The sequence below is a fragment of the Condylura cristata genome, unplaced genomic scaffold (assembly GCF_000260355.1).
Source record: "Condylura cristata isolate star-nosed mole 26May11 unplaced genomic scaffold, ConCri1.0 scaffold00011, whole genome shotgun sequence".
NCBI classification, from domain to species: Eukaryota; Metazoa; Chordata; class Mammalia; order Eulipotyphla; family Talpidae; genus Condylura; species Condylura cristata.
In genome coordinates this window covers 37202774-37223431 of record NW_004567112.1, presented here as the reverse complement: position 1 = coordinate 37223431, position 20658 = coordinate 37202774, and the positions used below count along the sequence as shown (strand labels likewise).

Genomic DNA, 20658 nt, shown 5'->3' with positions numbered 1-20658 from the left:
TAGTGCTGCACTTTAACCCACTGTGCCACCAGTAAGGACCCAAAGAAGTATTTTAATAGATATTAACTAAGTACTTTTAGTGTAAAGAAAGCATTCTGTCATGGTTTACTTCTTTGTGATACATAAAATAATGCTGTATCTTACCAAAATCTGTGTTTTAGAGTCAATTAAATATGGCATATACTAAATGTTTGGTAAATATTAGGTGTCTCTAATAAATGCTATTACTAGTTAACAATAAACATTAGCTATACATTAATTTGGGAATAATACTTACTCCTGTAATTTCAGCTCTCTTTAAAAAGAAAAACATTTTTTTGTCCTCTATAGTAAAGACATACCAAATAAAAAATTGAGAAAACAAAGAAAAAATACAACTAAGTAATTCTCTTGTTCCCTTCTACTCTTCACAAGAACATTTTGCTTGTGAATGAGAAGAAAAAGAAGGAGCCAGGCACAAATGGAACTAGGCAAAAGACATGGAAGGCTGGATTATAAACGCTTTCCCTATAAAAAACTGGAGATCTGCAAAATTTATGGAAAATGGAGCTGTACAAATAAATGATGAAACCTGCAGTTACTGCATGTTGGTCACAAAAAATCGGGTTGAGGGATAATAATGGTCAAAATACTTGCTATTCATTCTTTTTTGAGTTTCATAATTACCTTTGAAATAGGTGTAGTAGCTATTGTTTTCACTTATGTAAGAGGAATCTGAAATTTGAAGTGCTAATGGAACAAAGCCAACATCACAACACTATCTGGTAGGTTTTAGAATTACTTTACATGGAAGTGTATTACTGGCATAATTACAGCCATGGAAATATTGCACAATATTTCTTCACAAATTAATGTATTAAAAAAAGTTCATCACTAGACTGGCTTTAAAGATCATGTAAGTATACATATTTCTAATGATTTTTTGAAAAAAGAAAAGAAAAACTAGGTAAGTAATTACAAATTGCAATGCTAGTTTATAGTTGGGAGAACACAGCTTTTTTAAAAATAAATATTGCTTGATGTTTTTTACAGGAACAATGTCACATATGCAAAATATGAAAAAAATTAACTGTGCCTCAGGAAAAAAAGATGTGTTCAAGAAATCCATTATGACAGCTCTGTGCTTCAGAAAAGCTGATTAACAGAGAAAGATGATGGTAAAACTGTAATAATAAAACAGTTAAGGCTATAACTCCTGGACCCGTAACTGAATTAAATATCAAGTTGCACATTTTCAAACTTCTAGCTTATTTGGAAAACACTATCTTGAGGATAGTATCTATAAAATTAGTAACACACTTTATTTTTGGGGTTCCAAACCTGAAATCTCAGTTTATTTCGCATCTTTAAATGACAGCTCCATTTTTGATTGGCTTAATTTTATTACCATTTTATTTCTGGCCATTCAGAAAGCAACTGCATAAGTAAAGAGCTCATGCTTATTAGGTGGGATGGAATTGGTTAGTATTTTTAAAATATGCTGGAAATTACACTGGAAACTGCCAATTTTTATAACAGGAAAGAGTGAACTCACTATGTAGAAATTAAAATTCAGGTTAATTTAACTAATAAGCACAAAACAAATGCAAGGAGACTGAAGCTTAGAAATACGTGGCTCACCAAAGCATTAATATAGAAAGTGGGTATGAGGAGTCTAAACACAGGAAGGTAAAAGCAAAGTAACCTAATAGGTAAGACCACATTAGTATCCTTCTCCTTCCTTCATTAAAAATAAAATAAAATAAAATAAAATTCCAGCCCTGCCTGGTGGTACAGTGGGTTAGAACGCAGCACTTCATTGTGAATTTGATTCCCAGTCCCAGAGGTGATTCACATGGCGCCACATACCTCTCCTGACCTGCCTGCTGCTCCCCTCAGCAGTGCACTTCGTCCATCTGCCTGTTCTGCTCCCCACTCTGTGGGGAATCCTCTCACTGCCCCTGCACCTCTGGCCTATACCCCAGTTCTGTATATATAAATAAATAAATCTTAAAAAAAAATTCCCCTGAGAATAGGAAAATGGAGGAAAGTCGTCAAGTTCTTTTCTAATGGCAATTGTAAAAAATAGAAAGAAAACTGTATTCAAAGTTGACAATCAAAACAGCTATCCTGACTTCCCAATTATGTTTTTTATGAGTATCACTGAATGAGATTATGTGTTAAATCTCTCAGCACTGAAGTTTTTTTTAAGTCATCAAGTAAATTAAGATTGTTCTTACATGCTACCTTTTCACTTTATTACTCAGATTAACTTGAGAGACAAAGATAATTCATTTCAACTATAAGGTACCTTCTCATTAGGAATGTTTCATGGACAAGTATATGGGTTTCTTCAACATGGCAAGTAATTAGAATAATCTAAACCATGATTGTGCTATAAGGCACCCAAAAATCATTTAAAGTTCATTCATTTTCTATGAGTTCAGTGTTCACATAGTCTTTTTTTAAATAAAGTCTGGGCATGTTTTTAAAATGGTATTAATGTTAATGAAAGTAATGGAAAGTGCCTGAAGGAGGAGGCTGGTTGCTAGGGAAGCCAACATGAATGCATTGGGAGGGGGGAGAAACCACTCAATTGCCAAGGAGAATGAATTAACCATGCCTAAGTAATAAAGCCTCCATAAAAGCTGAAAAGTAAGGGCTGCAGAGACATCCTGGTTTGATGAACATGTTACGACGTGGGGAGAGTGGCTCACCGGGAAAGGGCATGGAAGAGCTACCTTTTGCCCAAAGCATCTCTTCCAACTGATTGATCTTGAATTATATTCCTTATAATAAAAGAGTGATGTAGGGAGTAAACTGGCTTCCAGAATTCTGGAAGCAGCCCTAGTAAATTAATTGAACCTGGAAATCTTTGATCTATAGCCAGTAACAGACTGTGCTTGTGGCTGGCAAAGATGTGGACGGTGGCCTTGGGGGACTGAGCCTTTTGCCTATAGAATCTGATGTTTCCCTCCTCGTAGATAGTGTCAGAATTGAGCTGAATAAAACTGAATTTTCTGCATGCACCCTGCTGGTATCTGAAAATTGCTTATTGTGAAGAAATACACACACTCATAAAGATATTATTAACTGGTCACTCTTAATTCCACCCCTTTACTACAATTCAAATACCCAACTTTTCCTTTCTGGCTGTTATGTAGCTGGGGGCAACAATAAGACTCGGATTACCTAGGGAGGATACATGCTACCTACAGCTTTGTAATACCAGAGAGCAATGCTTCATACATAACTGCCAGGCTAAAAGTATCCTAATGTTGTCAGTATAGATGAAGAGGAGAAATACATTCAGTACATTAAGTGAGAGTCAACCTACTGAATAAAACTAAAATTATGCTACCATGATAATACAATAGGAAAATCACACATTTTCTATTATATTTACCAGCAAATATTGGTAAATATTTGGCAGAGAGAGGTAGGTATTTGAATTATCTAGAAAGCAAGATTTGATATATACTACTTGTATTAATTTACTAAAATAATGTAACTCTTACTCTGTCCTATTGAGCCCTCTGGCAGATGACAGGATGACTACTGAAAAACCAGATTCTTATACAACATATTTAGAAGGAATTGGAAGGCTATATCACATTACACCAATTGGAAATTAGTTTTCACTAGGCAGAGTGGACTCCTGGGCACAGTTGACAAAGTCAGCTAAATCAGATAGCTTTGGTGGGTTAATGACTGCATATTCAAATGAATGAATTTAGTACACTCACTGGAACAACTAGACAGACAATTTACTATTGTTCTTTAGCAGAAATTGAATTTAAAAAAAACATTAACATCACATTTGAGGTTATACATACTTGCACATGAGGAAAACCAAAGAGATTATCCCCCCCACCAGTTACTATAACTCTGTCAGAGCATAAAGATATATACTATCATGAACTATAAAACTTAATTCAAATTTGTAGGCAGCATGAGAATAAATTACAATATTCTTTAAGACAAGCTGTGGGTATATTGCACTAGAAGAGTTTTAATTAGCCTTTTTGGTGGAGAAAATAAAAAGCTTTTGAATTAAGAATAAGACAAAATCGGCAAGCGAACCAATTTCTTAAGTGTTAGAAAAAGTCCAGCATTACTTTAGATCCAAGTTTAAAAATTAATCTCAATCAAATTCAATGTGATACACATTTTCTTCTATATCTGAAAAGTCTACTTCCAATTTAAGCTGATAAGGGAAATTCTAGTGGATAGCAGCGTTTGTTCCCATTTCTCTAGTCCTACCACTAGTGAGAGCTGTGTGGCAGTTCCTCAAACACTAAAAATGGAACTACCATATGAACCAGCAATTCTACTCCTAGGAATCTACCCAAAGGACACAAAAACATTAATTCAAAAGACATCTGTCCCCTTTGTTTACTGAACCACTATTTACAGCAGGTAAGATATGGAAACAGCCCAAGTGCCCCAAAGAAGGTGAATGGATTAAGAAGATATGGAATATATACACAATGCAATACTCTTTAGCAAGCAAAAAAGATATACTCATGCCATTCACAGCAAAATGGATAGATGCTCAGTGAAATAAAGAAAAAGAAAAATATCAAATGGTTTCACTCTCAAATTCCTTATTCCAAATAAGGAATAAGGAAACAACAACAATAATAAAAAGGCCCAACAAAATTAGCAGGCAACCAAAAATCAGAGACATTCTGTGAGGGAGGAGGAAGAAAAAGGGATCATAAGAGGGAAAGAAAAGCACAAGGAACTATGGAGATGGTTCATGGGTGAAGTAGTGGTGTAAAAGGTAATAATAATAATGACATTACTTTTGATAGAAAACTTAAAAAATGCTCAAAATTCATAGACCAAATAAGTCAAAATTTTCAGATACCCAGAAGGACATAACTGATATATTAAATATATATGTGTATATATATATATATATACTTGTGTGTGTGTGTGTATAGTCTATGAGTCACTAACTTCCTTAAATTTTCAGTAAAAGAAGTAATCTGCTAGGTTTTTTATTTTATAACAGTTTATTTTTACATCATTTTGTACATTTTTTTTTCCATCTCAATTGTAATCCCCGTGGGTTCCCCATCACCAAGTCACCCATGTGCCATCACTATAGTCCCGTGCACTTCCCGCCCCACCCCCATTTTTGATCCCATTCCCCACTCCACCCCCACAAAATGTCTCTGGTATATGGTTGTTCATTATTCTTGTTATTTTCTCACCTGGTCCATTATACTCCTATGAGTGAAACCATCTGGTATTTTTCTTTCTCTTTCTGGCTTCTCTCACTAAGCATGATCTTTTCCAGCTCCATCCAAGTTGCTGCAAAAGACATGTGTTTCTCTTTTTTGGTTGCTGAGTAATATTCCATTGTATATATGTACCACATCTTTTTTATCCAGTCATCTACTTTTGGGCATTTGGGCTGCTTCCATGTTTTTCCAAATGTAAATAAAGCAGCAATAAACATGGGGGTGCAGGTATCTTTTCAATCAGTGTTTTTGTGTCTTTTGGGTATATCTAGGTCGTAGGGAAGCTCCATGTTTAATCTGCTAGGTTTTTAACACATTATCTTGTGTCACAGTGAGAATTTTCCTGAGTTTTTAAAAAATACCATAGGGAAAAGAAAGTATTCTCAAAACAGAGAATGAGTTTCAAAGAGATTTCAACAGACATTTCCCTCAAATTACAAGCATGGAAACTAAACACAATACATGTTTTAACTATAGTCACATTTAACTAAAAAGTCCAACACTTCTGTGATCAATGATAGCAATGAATCATGATGCATAGCATAAAAGGAATTAAACCTCATTCCTTCAAAAATATGTACTGAATATTAGAGATTTTAAAAGTTTTGTTCATCAACTAGAAACTTACAAGGAAATGCAAGCATCTGGAAGCTAATGGGATTGCAATACAGCAAGTACTTGCAGGGTCCGATCACAAGAACATGTATTAGGTGTCTGGTGAATCAGAGACAAACTATTGACAGAGTACTTAAGTATTACTAGGAAGGAAGCATCTCCTGGGAAGGAAGGGAATGAGTCTGCAACTCTCTAGTTATTTGATTCAAAGCTTAAGAAAAATGGAGAGGAGGACTGGGGTGACCCTGAGCTATGCTGAGTGGTACAGACAATGAAGCATCTATAATAAAATCATCACAGTACAAAAAGATTAACTGGTGGGATGGCCTCTACAATAAGTTAATTGCTGGATAAAGAAGAGATGGTGTTGCATGCATGAGACAGCACTACTGGAGATAAATGTCCTTGGTACTGTTCCACAATCTTAAATCCTGAAGCAGGAGATGAGTGTATATATGGGATAGTGTGCAAAAGGTGATACCAATGTTCCCCTTCTAATATTCATACTCTTGTGTAGTCATCTTCACAGTAGATCAGAAGTGGGTTTGTGTGACCAAAAGAATAGGACAAAAGTGATGGTATCATTTCTGTTATAAGATTAACTAATAATATAGTGTAACTTCCACTTTGGTCTTTCTTTCTGGCTTAGCTGCTATGCAGGAAGGCAGCTTTCAGGTCATGAGGGACTGCTCAAGTGTACACAGAGTGAGAAACAGTAGTGTTTTGCCCACAGACACGAACGTGAGCATGGAAGAGAATCTTCCAGTTTAGTCAGGCATTTAGAGGAGTGCAGTTTTGGCCGACAGCATTGGACTACAGCCTCATGGGAAAGAGCCAGAGCTAAGCATCTCCTGGATTCTTGTTCCTTAGAAAATGTGTAATAAAGTCAGTGTTTATTATTTAAGATGCTAAGTTTTGGGGTTATTTCCAATGCAATTACAGTCAACTAAGACTGAGTTGTATAGGTCAATTTTGGAAAAAAGCAGAAACAGTCTTCCTATATTGAAGAACCAAATAGAACTGAAGCAGGAAACCAGACAAGCAGTGGTACCAATACTAACACCAGAGCTAGAGTCCAAGCATCAGGTATATTTACCTTTGTATACAAGAGCAACCAAATTAGCCATTATCAACATTAATTCACCCCAAATCTGTGGTTTCTAACAAATCTGACACTTTGTTAGAAAGAGGAAGAAAAGAGAGAGAGAATTTCCATACAGAAAGGAAAATAGCAGTATGCTGATATTCTTATAGTGATGACATCAGGAAGTTTGTATCAATGGTTCTATCTGTCATCATGCTTCATAAATGAATCTATATGGAAATTCGAAAAATATTATATTAAACATCACACTAAGCAATATCTTCCATCCAGCACAATTAATTCAATATACTTCACTTATTTTTTTAGTGGATATACTAGAAATCAATCATTTGGGATTTAAATAATCTAATCTAACACCACTGTGAAGTTGGCAGTTTTCTGGAATCTTTTAAAAATTGTAAGGAGTCTTAATAGACCACTGGACAGAGAACTCAGAAAGCAAAAGTTCACTGACTCTTCCCTTACTTCCCTTTGTGATGGCGAAAGTGCAGGGGACATCAGCAATCTCCAGGAAGGTACTCTTTGAAGCAGTTCAACACTAAACACAACAGGCAGCAAATTGAACGAATGAATGAATAAAAAAGTCTTCTACAGTGGATAATGTGTGCCAGGCCTTGGACTGGGTATTTTCTTGGGAAGTCCTTACAACTCTGTAAGGTAGATATATACCATTTGTAGATGAACAATTAAAGATCCTAACATTAGAGGTAAAATATAATGATCACCTTTTAATAAATCCACAAAACATTATTGTATTCTGATTATAATTAAAAAAATTTATTGTGTATGTGATCTGTAAATAGTTCTTTCACTGTACTTTTTTTTTTTTAAATTGTATTTAAACTGTATTAACTGTAACTCCCTGATTAGAATGTAACCTCTTAAATTCAGGATTCAGGGTCCACTTGCTTCTATATACCTATCAAACACAATGCTTGGCACATACCTAAATACTCAATGATTTTGGGTTTTTACTTCTGAAAAATGACTAATTTTATCTTTGAACAATGACTAATTTTACATTTTGATTTCATTTATTTATCTGTTAGCTTGGCTACAAGATTTTAAGGAAAGATTGTATAAAAAGAAAATCCCAAAATGAATTTTTGGCATTACTTTATTTGATATTTTTTTAATGCTAGAAAATTATTGAACTAGCTTATATTTAATTGGCCCAACTAGCTTTTTTTTTTTTTTAAGATTATTTATTTATTCATACAGAACTGGGGTACAGGCCAGAGATGCGGAGGGTGAGAGGATTCACCAGAGACAGAGTGGGGAACAGAACAGGCAGATCTACGAAGTACACAGCTGAGGGGAGCAGCGGGCGGGTCAGGAGAGGTCTGCCACGCCATGTGGTCACCTCCGGGGTAGGCGGGAATCGAACTCATGTGGAAATGGCTTAAGCTTCTCAGTGCTGTGCTTTAACCCACTGCACCACAAGGGAGGGCCCAACTAGCTTTAATAAGAAAAATAATTTATGCTAATGTTGTAGTAGATTGATATATAACACATAAAGAGTGTGGGTGGGGAAGGAAAAAGGCATTCTATTATAATAAGAAAAAGAATGAAAAATGAAAGAGATTGACAAAAAAAATTCTGAACTTTAACTGAATTCATAGGATAAAAGCTTGATATAATAATATATGACCCTTTATGGTTACATTTACTCAAGAGTCTGAATTCAATAGGCTGTAATGCATTATTTATTCATAAATAACTGCAAAGTTGGCTCTGGTTCCTAAGACTTTGTCTAGACTCCCCAGACTCCTGTTAGACTGTATGTCATGCTAGAGTCTATTTTTTTAAAAATATTTCCTTTTCCTCTAAGAAGGAAAGAAGATCTACTAAAGTTGGTTGAGGCAAAACTAGTCAGAAGGAAAACTGGGACAAACAAGCTTCTTTCCCTCATTAATAGTTATCACTAGTTAAATTCTTTGTTTTATAATGTCCAGAAATTCAAAAGCCTGTAATTTTGAAAGGCATCACATCTGAAGATGGCTATGTGAAGGATGAAAATGAACAGACCTACTCAGACACCCTAGATATCATTCAATCGAATCTTCATTAGAAGTTAATTATTGGGTAAAGTTTTTCTTTTATCCTGTCCTGTATTTTTTTTTTATCTGTTTCTTAAAGATCTTTACAGACCCAGCTGTAAGAGGACATGGTCCCTTTACCAACATGACAGCATTTAGAGGATACATCAATTGTCCCAACTGGTTTGGACAAAAAACTGATGAAGGTAATTTATTCTGTCACCCTCTCCTGGCTCTAGTCCCAGTGTTATTCAGTGCTCCCTTGGTCTGTTCTCTACTTTACAACCAGAACAAAGAATAAATGAAAAACAACCACCCAATTCTTTAGAAAGAAGGAGTATCAAAAGAGAGAACTGATTCTGATATTGTTACCTCTGGGAAAACTTCCCCAGATAGTCCCTTGCCTTCAAAAACTAATTTACATGTCCATTTTTTATGCTCATTGGGCCATATAAATATTTTTAGTACCGTACTTATAACACTGTAAAGAACGACTTGTTTTACTTGCTCAGGTTTTTTTTTTTAAGATTTATTTATTTGTGCATACAGAACTGGGGTATAGGCCAGAGATGCAGGGGCCGTGAGAGGATTCACCAGAGACAGAGTGGGAAGCAGAACAGGCCGACTGACCAAGTACACTGCGGTACACTGCGGTTGGGTCAGGGGAGGTCTGCTGCGCCATGTGGTCACCTCAGGGGCAGGCGGGGATCGAACTCATGCGGAAGTGGCTTTAGCTTCTTAGTGCTGTGCTTTTAACCCACTACACCACCACGGAGGGCCCTATTTAATCAGTTTTTACCTTTACAAGGGTCTTGCAGGCAGGAACGATGTTTTATTAATTGTATCCTGAGCACTTATCTTGAGACTTTGAAAAGCTAGTGTAAGTTAGTAGTTAGGAGCAAAAGTCCAGAGGAAGACTACCTGGCAATGAGTCTCAGTGCCTCCTTTGTTATGTGTGAGACCATGGGTAAGCAAATTAACTTCTTTGTGCCTCAGTTTCCTCATTTATTAAAATTGAGATTTTTAAATTACTATTTTAAAATTTTTATTGAAATAACATTGGTTTATACCATTATTTAGGTTTCAGCATTGAAAATCAGACCGTGTATATTATGTTCACTACCAAAAGTCTAGTTTCCATCATTTGCCACAACAATGGATCTTTTTTTCTCATCCTCATTTGTTAAATGTGGGTAATTATCATACCAACCTTGTAGAGTTGTGATTAATTGAAATAATGTATAAAAAGCATTATGAATAGTGCCTGGCTCATGGTAAACACCCAGGAAATATTGGCTAGTATTTTTACATGTAGCATGTTCTCAAGCTTTTGTTAAAATGCTTCATATTGTTAGAGGTCTACACCCACAGACAACTGAAGCCAAATGAATATGTATAGATTAAATACTAACATAGATGCAAAATAATAATTTTCCTTTTATTAATATTGAATTTAACTATAAGTTAAAGATATTGAAGTAAAAAAACTATCACTGCATTCTACATTACAAATAACAGACCAATGAACTTTTGATTCATTGGTACAAAGTTCATTAGAAAGCTGAGAAGCACCTGCTCTTTGAGGGCCTTCCTGGTAGCACAGGGGTTAAACACACAGCACTACAGAGGTATTGACAACCATTGCAACTTGAGTTGGATCCCTGGCCAGGGATATAACCCAAATGGCCCAGCTGACCTTTCCTGTCTCGTGTGCTGCAGTGTATTTCAGTAGATCTGCCCATTTCTGCTTCCCATCCTGTCTTTGGTGAATCCTCTAACTCCCCACACCTCTGACCTACAGCCAATTCTTGTATGCATAAAGGAATCTTAAAAAAACAAAAACAAAAACAAAAACAAAAACAAACAACTCTTTGAATTATAGATTGAGAAAAAGTTTCCACTGGAAAAAGATCAAATCTTCACAAATCATTAGTAGGATACTTTTTTCTTGTGGCCAGTTTAAAATTAAATTAGAATGTAAAGTTAAATATATCTGAAGACAGAAATTTCCTGGAGACTGCAAAAGTATATTAGTGATTCAAGATATCACTAACATATGTCATTCATTGACTTTGGAATTTTAAAGCTATATACAAATCAAAGAAAAACATCAACATCTAATAGTTTCTACTGATCTGAAAGGCAAGATTCATAAGTGCTAATGTCCTTTAAAAATCAAGTATAGACCATATCAAAGTATCACTCTTAAAATGCTTTCCTTCATTTTCCAAAAGATAGGAAACCAAAAAGCACTCTGTAGTATCCTTTTTATGGAATGATCAAGATTCCATTTACAACATCACAGGGTTTTCAAATCACCATGGATTTCTACCATATATAGCACTTCAATGTAATTTTGCAACCTGGGAATTTATAAGTTACAAGTAATAGAAAAACTGAGTTATAGGGCATAAAGGGAATTTTCAGAAATTGAACCAGAATTTGACTTTGGATTTAACATAGTCCTTCTTTAACTTACTTGAGAGCTTACTTAGTCTCATAAAGGCAAAATATTGGAACTATCTCATGATGTGGTACACAGAGAAACATAATTAGCTTTAAAAAGTGGTGACATCATGTCATGAATGACAGACTTATAACAACTATGGCAGAAAATTTTATTCTAATATTTTTATTCCTATTTTAAAAGCAATGATTCCTTCCAAAGACATCCCATGGTTTCTCAGGCAAAGACCGATTACTAGGTTGAATGGGGCATATTACTGATCTAACTTGTTAATTTTTATAGGAATAACAGGTATCTGTATTTGAGAGTCAAAATAAAAAAATTTTAAAGAAGAAATAAACTACTTTATATACTTTTGGGATGACGAGTTGCTTAGAAATAAAAGGTTCCTAGGATGAATGAGAATAGAAATAGTTCTATTTTCACATTTCCCTATAATTTGAATACTATTTTTTTTATTTACAAAAGTTTATTTTTACATCATTTTGTACATTTTTTTTTTCCATCTCAATTGTAATCCCCGAGGGTTGAATACTATTTTTAACCTAAAACTTAGGTGAAAGTAACATTCTCCTTTTTTTTTTGGAAAAATTATTGGTAAATTTGGGAAAATTTACTAAAATAATGCTTGAGATAGTCTCTTTGCCAGAGTTTTATAGGAATAAATTAATTCGTGTTAATTTTTTCAAATTAACAGTAAAAGATTATTATTATTTTAATGAAATATCAAAGTGATAATTTTTCTATAAATGGGGATGGACTGTTACTTTAATAGATTTAGAAACATTTTAAATATATACTTGACCCCTGAACGTTATGAATACCTAAAAGAGACAAGTACTCTTTAATCAATCCATTTAATGATTTTGGAAAACTCAAGTTGAAAAAATTTAAAGATGGAAGAAACTACAGATGTAGAGGCAAAGTGAAAGAATAATGAATCCCACTGAACATTTAATTTCTTAATTAATTAAAAAATAATATAATAGTTTATTTTTATATCATTTTGTACATTTTTTAAAATCTCAATTGTAATCCTTGTGTGTTTCCCTGATGAATTTTTAATTGAGGTAGTATTTGAATACCCCCAACAGATATCACCACCAAGTTATGCCCACCACCAAATCACTCACAGTCCCACCCTCCCCCACCATAGTCTATGGCACTTCCCTCTCTCCTTCTTTGTTCTTATCACTTCTCATTTCATTTCTCTAATTTAGTAAACTCGAGAGTCAAATCTAATCTCATCTTTGAGATTACATAATATCATTTTTGGGAGGAGTCAGTCTCCTCCTCCCAAAGATCCCTGACTAGTAGGATAAAAGGAAAGCTGACTGCCACAAGTGCTGAGTTCCAGCAAATATTTGACAAAAGTCTCTTGCCTTCTGGTCTCCTATTAACCAGGAAAAGAGCTAGTGGAATAAGACAGATTTAATTTTACTTTAGCACTTTAAAGACATGGGTATAAAGATGTCTGTAAAGGGTAGGTGATTCTGGTATATCTTTAGGAACTTTTAATTATGTGATTGTAGTTATAATTTTTAGTTTCCTTAATGTTTAACTTAAATATAATTTTCTTAAGTTTTTACTCTACTCTTATGGGCAGGTGAGAATAATTAGCATAGCTATTTTTATTTTTACTTTTAAAGATTTATTTATTTATGCATACAGAACTGGGGTACAGGTCAGAGATGCAGGGGGTGAGAGGATTCACCAGAGACAGAGTGGGGAGCAGAACAGACAGACTGACACTGCTAAGGGGAGCAGCAGGCAGATCAGGAGAAGTCTGCTGTACCATGTGGGTCACCTCCCTGGTCAGAGATCAAACTCAAGGTGCAGTGGCTGTGACAGCTTCACAGTGCTGTGCTTTAACCCATTCTGCCACTAGGGAAGGCCCAGCATAGCTCTTTTTAAATGTCTCCACTTACTATTTCTTCTTGACTGAACAAATCTAGTTAACGCCAATAATTTTTTCTTAAAGATTGGGAATACAAAGTAGTCCTGCTATCTTTTGATTTATATCTAATTTGCCTTCAGATAATTGATATTTATGCTATCTTAAAATGTAATTATTTGATTGATTTTACAGCAAGCACTTAAACCCCAAACCTTATGTAAAAAGATCATATTACAGACAGAATTCTATTAGATGATATTCTTTCTGTTTCCTTACTGTATGTTAAGTTTCTTCTTGTATTTTTCTTTTTCCTTTCCTTTCACATAATGGCAGTATTTTCCCCTCTATTCCCCCCAATTAAAATTAAACTATCTTTCAAGTAATTTTTGACTGACATCCTACCTGCCACAGTCTTCAAGTAATCAATGAATATATTACTGATTTAGATTTGACACTTGCCTCCACAAAATTCAATTTGATAGATTTGGTAGCCTTAGATGGAATTTTTAACAACTTCAAAAGAGATTTAAAAAAAAAAAACAAGTGTGTATTTTAAGTCATTACCTCAAATTCATGCTTTCTGCATTCTCAAATATAGACACAAGCATAGAACAGAACAGATATGACCACAGCTAAGAGCACTAAATCATTTAAAAGTAATTAACAAGTCAAGGATTCTTAAAAAGAGAAAACAAACAGCTAGTTTAGATAGGCTCTTCTTATAAATACAAAACAACAGCAACAACAGTGTATTTCTTCTCATTCTTAAGACTCAACTTGAGGAACAAAGGAAAAATATGATGCAAAAGAAGGTATGATGTTCAAGAAGTTTGTTTTTTTCCTGTTCTTAAAATTTAGAACATTTTGTTTTCTTTAGATTCCAAGTAATTCAGGTGCAGAAACCTTACTTCAGATTAGAAGTCATAATAACTAGATAAAGAATAGAAATAGTTTAGTCTAAAGATGGAATTGGAATCTTGCTTTTACCATTTTATATCTCATTAACTTTTATTTTTTTGAGTTTCAGTTTCTAATTCTGTAGCACAGGTATTACATACCACTAAACCCAACTGGGTGAGAGAGAGTTAAAACTAAGAAGGTATGTGACACATCTAAATCCCTGGCTCACCGTAGGCAATCAATGAATGTTCATGGTCTGTTTCTTTTTTCCCTTCTCCAAATTAAATTTGACAGTGTTGTTTTTACTCTCCAAGATACTAGGGTGAGTAAAAGCAACAACTAAATGGAATAAGTCTTTCTGATCTGAAATTTTGAAATAGGTAAGTAGAGAAATAAAACTAGCATGAGACAGAGTGAAAGGCAGACTTATAAAACCCACAAGAAGTTGAGGTACTATTAATCATTTCTATTGTCCTTTTGGCTATGATGATGAGATTATATTTCATCCTCAGTGAGGTGAGGAATTATTAAAACTTTGAAAAGTGAAATTAAAAGTGTTTCATAAAAATGAAAACTGCTTCCAACTTTCAGGTGTTTTATCAGAACACTGTTTCAAAATGAAAGGCCTCTCAATCATTCATTCAAAAGTGCCTGCTATTTGCCAACTGAGTACAGAGGGTATGCAAGAGAAGGTAGAATAATACTTATTAAAGACATAGTACATGATAGGTGGTGTCAGGCATATACCATTATATAGTTTGCTAGGGTTACCCCAAGAAGATACCAACTGGGTGACTTAAGCTGATTCTAATTCTTTCACAGTTCTTCTGGAGGCTGGAGATCAAGGTGCAGGTAGAATTGGTTTCTCTGAGGCCTCTCCTTAAAGAAGGGCTGCCCTTCTACTGCCTCTTTGCACAGTTTTCCATTTGTGCATGAGTATCTCTGGTGTTTTTGTGCCCAAGTGCTTGTTATCAGGTCACCAGTAAGAATGGATTAGGGTCTACTGACACAAGCTATGTAATTTATGTCAGCTGACAAATTCTGGACAGAAAGGGAACGGTCTGAAAAATCAGTTTCCATTGCTGACTTATGTTACAACCTCTCTTTTTTGTATAATCATAATATCAAAAATATTCTAGCACATCAGTTTGCAACTGGATTGCCTTAGCTTCAAATTGGCTACCTGTCAGGGCAAAGTACGAGCCATCCCAGGGCGGCTCTGGAGACAAAAGGCAAGATCCTAGAGAGATAAGATCCCTGGGAGCATCAAGAGTCTTGGGAAGTTTCCTTGGTCATTTGAAACAAAAAGCGAATCTTAGATAACTCCCAGGGCATAAGGACCTACGGACAATTTCCTAATGTTATTGACACAGGTTTTGCTTAATGTATAACTATGTGACTTCCTCTTAATTTACTCTTTTCCTAAAACAATCACTAACAACCCTCTGCTAGTCTTAATTAACCTTTTCCTAAAACAAACACTAGCTACTGTCTGCTAACCTTAAGTTAGCCATTAGCTTTTCTTTAGACTGTCACTGACGACTCTGCTAATAGAATTTATTCCTTCCCTAGGACTCCTAAATCCCTTGCTAACAGCTCATCTTTTCCCAGACCCCTTATCCTTTGAAGTCATAGTTAAACATCCATATACATGAAAGTTATCACAAAGATGTATAGTTTAGTATGCCATAAAGTGTCAGGAAGAGGATGCATTGTTCCCCTCTTCCTTTAGAACTTTTTATCCTGATTTCTTATTAACTTACCTGATGCATTATTGTAACTATCCCTTGTTAAACAGTATAAATAAAAACCTGCAAAAAGATGAGCAGGAAGACTTGCATCCAACTCTGACTCCCATGTCTTCCTTGTACTTTCTCTCCTTTCCCCCCCTTTTTTTAGGAATCTCGCTCACTGATGCCACTCCCACCTCAAACCCTGCCTGTTCTGCCCTCTGATAACCCGTGATCGGGCCTGGTCCTCGACCATAATGGGATGACCTCATTTAATTTAGTCACCTTTTATAAAGACTTATTCCCAAATACAGCTACATTCCAAGGTTCTAAGAGTGAGAGTTTCAACAAATGATTCTGGGGAACACAACTGAACTGGTAAGAAACATAGTATTACTTGAACATTACCTTATTTTATAAATGAGGTATCAGGCTCTGAGAAAAGAGCTAACTCATAAAATGTCACCTATAAAAAAGGAAAAAATACTAACCAAGGTCTCATTATGAAAACAGCAATACATATGCTATTCCTATCATTTGAAGAACTAACAATCTAGCTCGGAAGATGCAGTACCGACTCATGGGACATTATACATGGAGTCACTGATAGGCAGGGACTTACTCAATGGACTTGTATCATTATTTGGATATAATGGATTCTGAGCTTATAAACATTGATAGGATACTTATTACACATTAGGCGAGGTTCTTCACCAGGGTCCCATTGGTTCTTTTATGTGAAGAACTGATGACTAGCAAACAGAAAGAGTCTTACTGTATCTTGTTCCAAAAGATGATCCTAAGCCAAAGTTGAATAAGAGAACTTCCTAGAATGAGTATCTTAGGTACAACTTCTGTATATGGGTGAAGTCTATATACTAATCTGCACCCCCCCATGTATGAAACTGCTAATTTACTATATAGATTTTTTTAATTATAAATTTTTAATCTGAGGTAATTTGGGAATACCCCCAGCAGATAATTACCACCATAGTGCACCACCAACTCACCCATATTCCACCACTACCCACCACTGTGCTTCCTTCCCTCTTTGTTCTTATCCCCTCATGTCTTTTCCCCCACTTGGTGCTTCAGTTCCTATAGACAGCTATCAAGGGTTAGTTTTTAAGCTTTCTTTTATCTGACTATTAGTTACTTTATATTCCACATAACAGAGCTTTATAATTTTTTATTTCATTGGCAATATATTAGTGGGCTTTCAGCTTTGTGGCATCTTAGGATGGACTAGAAAAGCCCTCTACACTGTATCCTGACATTCTCACTGTGTGTCCAGGAGTGACAGTTAGGTTAGATTGTAGTCAGCCTAGCACCTGCTGTGCTATGGATGACCCTATATTGTTGTATAAAGGTCAAAAGTACCTTTTTGTCTCGTGCTTTATGTTGTAATCTACATTGTGTTAAACTGTTTTTATGTTAGTTAAATAACTTATATGCCAAGACTGTGTTACATTATTTCTAAAAAAAATTTACTAAGGTCTGTATACCAGGAATGAATGCATATTTTAAAACTTTAGCATATGTTAATTGCTGGATTCCTGGAATCTAGAGATAAAACTCCCATGTGAAAGATACCTGCCCTATGCCAGGAGGAAATAAACCAAAGAGAGTCAACTGTGGAAAAGTAAGTGAAAGATATAAGGAAGCTAAAGGAAGATAAGAATTGTTTTAAACAATTCTGCTGTACAGATTTCCCATGACCTTACTTTCCTTCACTGATAATACAAACTCCATGAGGATAAGCTGTTTCTCTATTCAACTTAGTATATAAACACAGCCCTAGTCACTTTTTTTGGTCTTCATTTTCCTATGGGGGTTCCTGTGTGTACATGATAATATATATGTTTTTCTGCTGGTAAATTGTTGTAGATTAATTTTTAATTCCAGGCTTAGTCTTGAGATTATAAGTAAAGTTTTATCTCCTCCAAACCATGTAAATCCTATACATACACATATATACTTAAACACATACATATGCATAAAACACTTGCCATTTTATTTAGGGGCTATGAAAGCCTTAAGAGGCTGAATTGTGGACAAACATGACTGTTTCTTTAAATTCTCTGCATATCAATTATGCCATTCAAAAAACACATTCATCTGATTTTTAGTATTATCTATAATTTTGCTTCTCTTCTAAAGTATTAATATTAAATATTAATATTAAATAGCATTCTTATCAATAATGAGAGTTCAGTTGTGATATTTCTAATGTCTCAATTGAGTTAAGTGGGTGGAAGAGGTGGGAGTAATATATTAGAATCCTGAGGAAAAACGGGAGGGCAGATAAAGGGCTTTGCTTCACCAATACTTTTATGAATTTTTAATCAGAGTATTAAATGTTTTGAAATTTAAAATAATGTTAAAATAAGCATATGCACTTAATAAAAAGAGGTTAAGAAGTCCAGTGTAAAAGAAATTTTTCAAATCTGGAGAAATCAGAAATTTCATGGTTTGTTTCTAGACAAAAGGCAAAATTTGATGAATGTTTTGAATTGAACAGAATCAAGAGACAACTCAAAACACATTTAATTCAGTAAATATACACACACAGTTATGTTCTTACAGAATTGTGCAGAGGGACTGAATAGGATGATGGTCTAAAATTTAAGAGAAAAGTAAATCCTGAAACACTAAGCACATGCATTTTTATTCTGATATTCTGTGTTTCCTGCTCTTCTCACCTTTGCATATATTTGCAGAGAGCTAACTTAATCACCCCTTCTCATTTCTACTTCCTGGTGCCTTCTATACAGTAAATATAAAATTGGGGATACATGCTCAGGTTGGGGACTTCTTTGACCACTGAATTTCTTTCTCCTCAAGCTGGTTATCCAAAGACAACTAAGATTTTCAATCTAGGCTTTTTGGCTTTCAGTCCCAGAACAATCTTACTCAAAAGATTTTCACAGAACCATTATTTCCCACCTGCTGTAAGGCTGGAGCGCAGTGATAAGGTTCAAATCATTCAATTTTCACAGCTGGAGGTAACGGAAAGAATGCTTACAATGCAGGCCTTCCCAATCCAGAGACTCTATGTATATATGTGACAGACATGATCCCACTCTCCTGAAATCCAAGGAATACCTACCTCTAGCTTCAGAACATCATGTTGAAGTTTCCGCTGAAATTCAAGGAAGTTTTTGATTGTTAGTTTTCCTTTAAGATCCGCTCCAAAAAAGTAGGTTGTGAGGGCTGAACATAGACCTGTCTTCAGGGTGTTACCAGTAGTAGGCCGATCTCTGTGACGCATACCCATACTGGTTTGGGAGCGAATGATGCTTTGAACCTAACAGAGAAGTAAACCGCTATCAGGAAAAGCATTTGTAGTGGAAAAATATAGAAGAGTAAGAACAATAACTGACTATGAACTGCTTACTATTTATCTATATCCTCGTCATGCTTTCAATAATCCTATGAGATAAATCATATGATCATTCTCATTTTACAGATGAGGAATTAAGAGACACAAAGTAAAATGACTTGCTCAAGGTCAAGTAGAGAGCAAGCAACAGAACCAACACTTATTTACAAAGATAAGGTAATTATCAATCTTAAAGTAAAACCTTCCATACCTCAAGACTTTAAAAAATTTCACACTTTTCACTAATACCCAGCTGTGATAAGAGATAAGACAGATGTAGACAAATATTTTACATCTAAAAGAGATTAACATGTTTATAGGAATGGTACATGAAATAAATAATTGGAATAAAATAATTTTCCAAGAAAATTATTAGCTCAACCGTTGAGAAGTCTTAAGTGAACATTCCGAGAAAGGATAATTTTTAGGACTAGCAGTTATGGCCTAACTATGTAAGTGAGGTTTTTGAGGTGTATCTGTGATTGCTATAGCTTAAAAAAACTTTACAAGACCAGAAAAACCACAAAAAACAAAAAAATTCAGAATAATTAAAATTGTATTTTTTATATGTAGCTAATAAAGGTAGATTATATAAACATAACATAGTCTTGTGGATCATGATTTTGAATTACCCAATTAGAAAACATAATAAATCAGAACCTAAATTTTGTAATGATGGATTTATTTACCTTATGCCCCTTCTTTTTTTAAATTGAGGTAACTATGGTTTATAATACTGTATTAGTTTTAGGAGTACAGTTTTATAATTGGAGATCCATACGTAGTATATTGTGATAACCACCAATTAAATGTCTTTTATTTGTTACCTATGGCCATAAAAACATTTATTTGAGATAAACTAAAAGTCTCTGGCTCTATAAAGAGTAGAATATTATACTGGAATATAGATGGCAATATAGTAACATGGGGTCTGGTTCTGTTGTTGTATAGTGAAAGCAGAATTGAGGCAGGTCATTTAACCTCTTCAAGCCTTACAGTTTTCACTGGAAAAAGTTCAAGATTAAAGCTCATTATTCAAAACCTAACAAAAGAGGTAAAAGACCTAACCAATGAAAATTATAAAACAGTGTTAAAAGAAATACAAGAAGATACAAAGAATGGAAAGACATCCACTGATCATGGGGCAGAAGAATTAACATTAAAATGGCCATTCTACTGAAAGTGCTATACGGATTTAATGCTCTTTTAATAAAAATCTCAGTGTCATTCTTCAAGGAAATAGAATAAATATTGATGAAATTTAGATGGAACCAAAAAAACCTGAATAGCCA

At 34.7% G+C, this 20658-nt stretch overlaps 1 protein-coding gene across 5 annotated transcripts in view; it reads right to left on the bottom strand.

The window, feature by feature from the left end:
* Nucleotides 1–20658, bottom strand: part of MICU1 (mitochondrial calcium uptake 1) — a 123565-nt gene that overhangs the window by 39913 nt on the left and 62994 nt on the right. For all 5 annotated transcript variants that reach the window (XM_012723777.1, XM_012723779.1, XM_012723780.1 and 2 more), the window contains one exon: nucleotides 19094–19291. In XM_012723777.1, the coding sequence (XP_012579231.1) occupies nucleotides 19094–19291 (198 nt within the window). The remainder of the gene's footprint in view (nucleotides 1–19093; nucleotides 19292–20658) is intronic.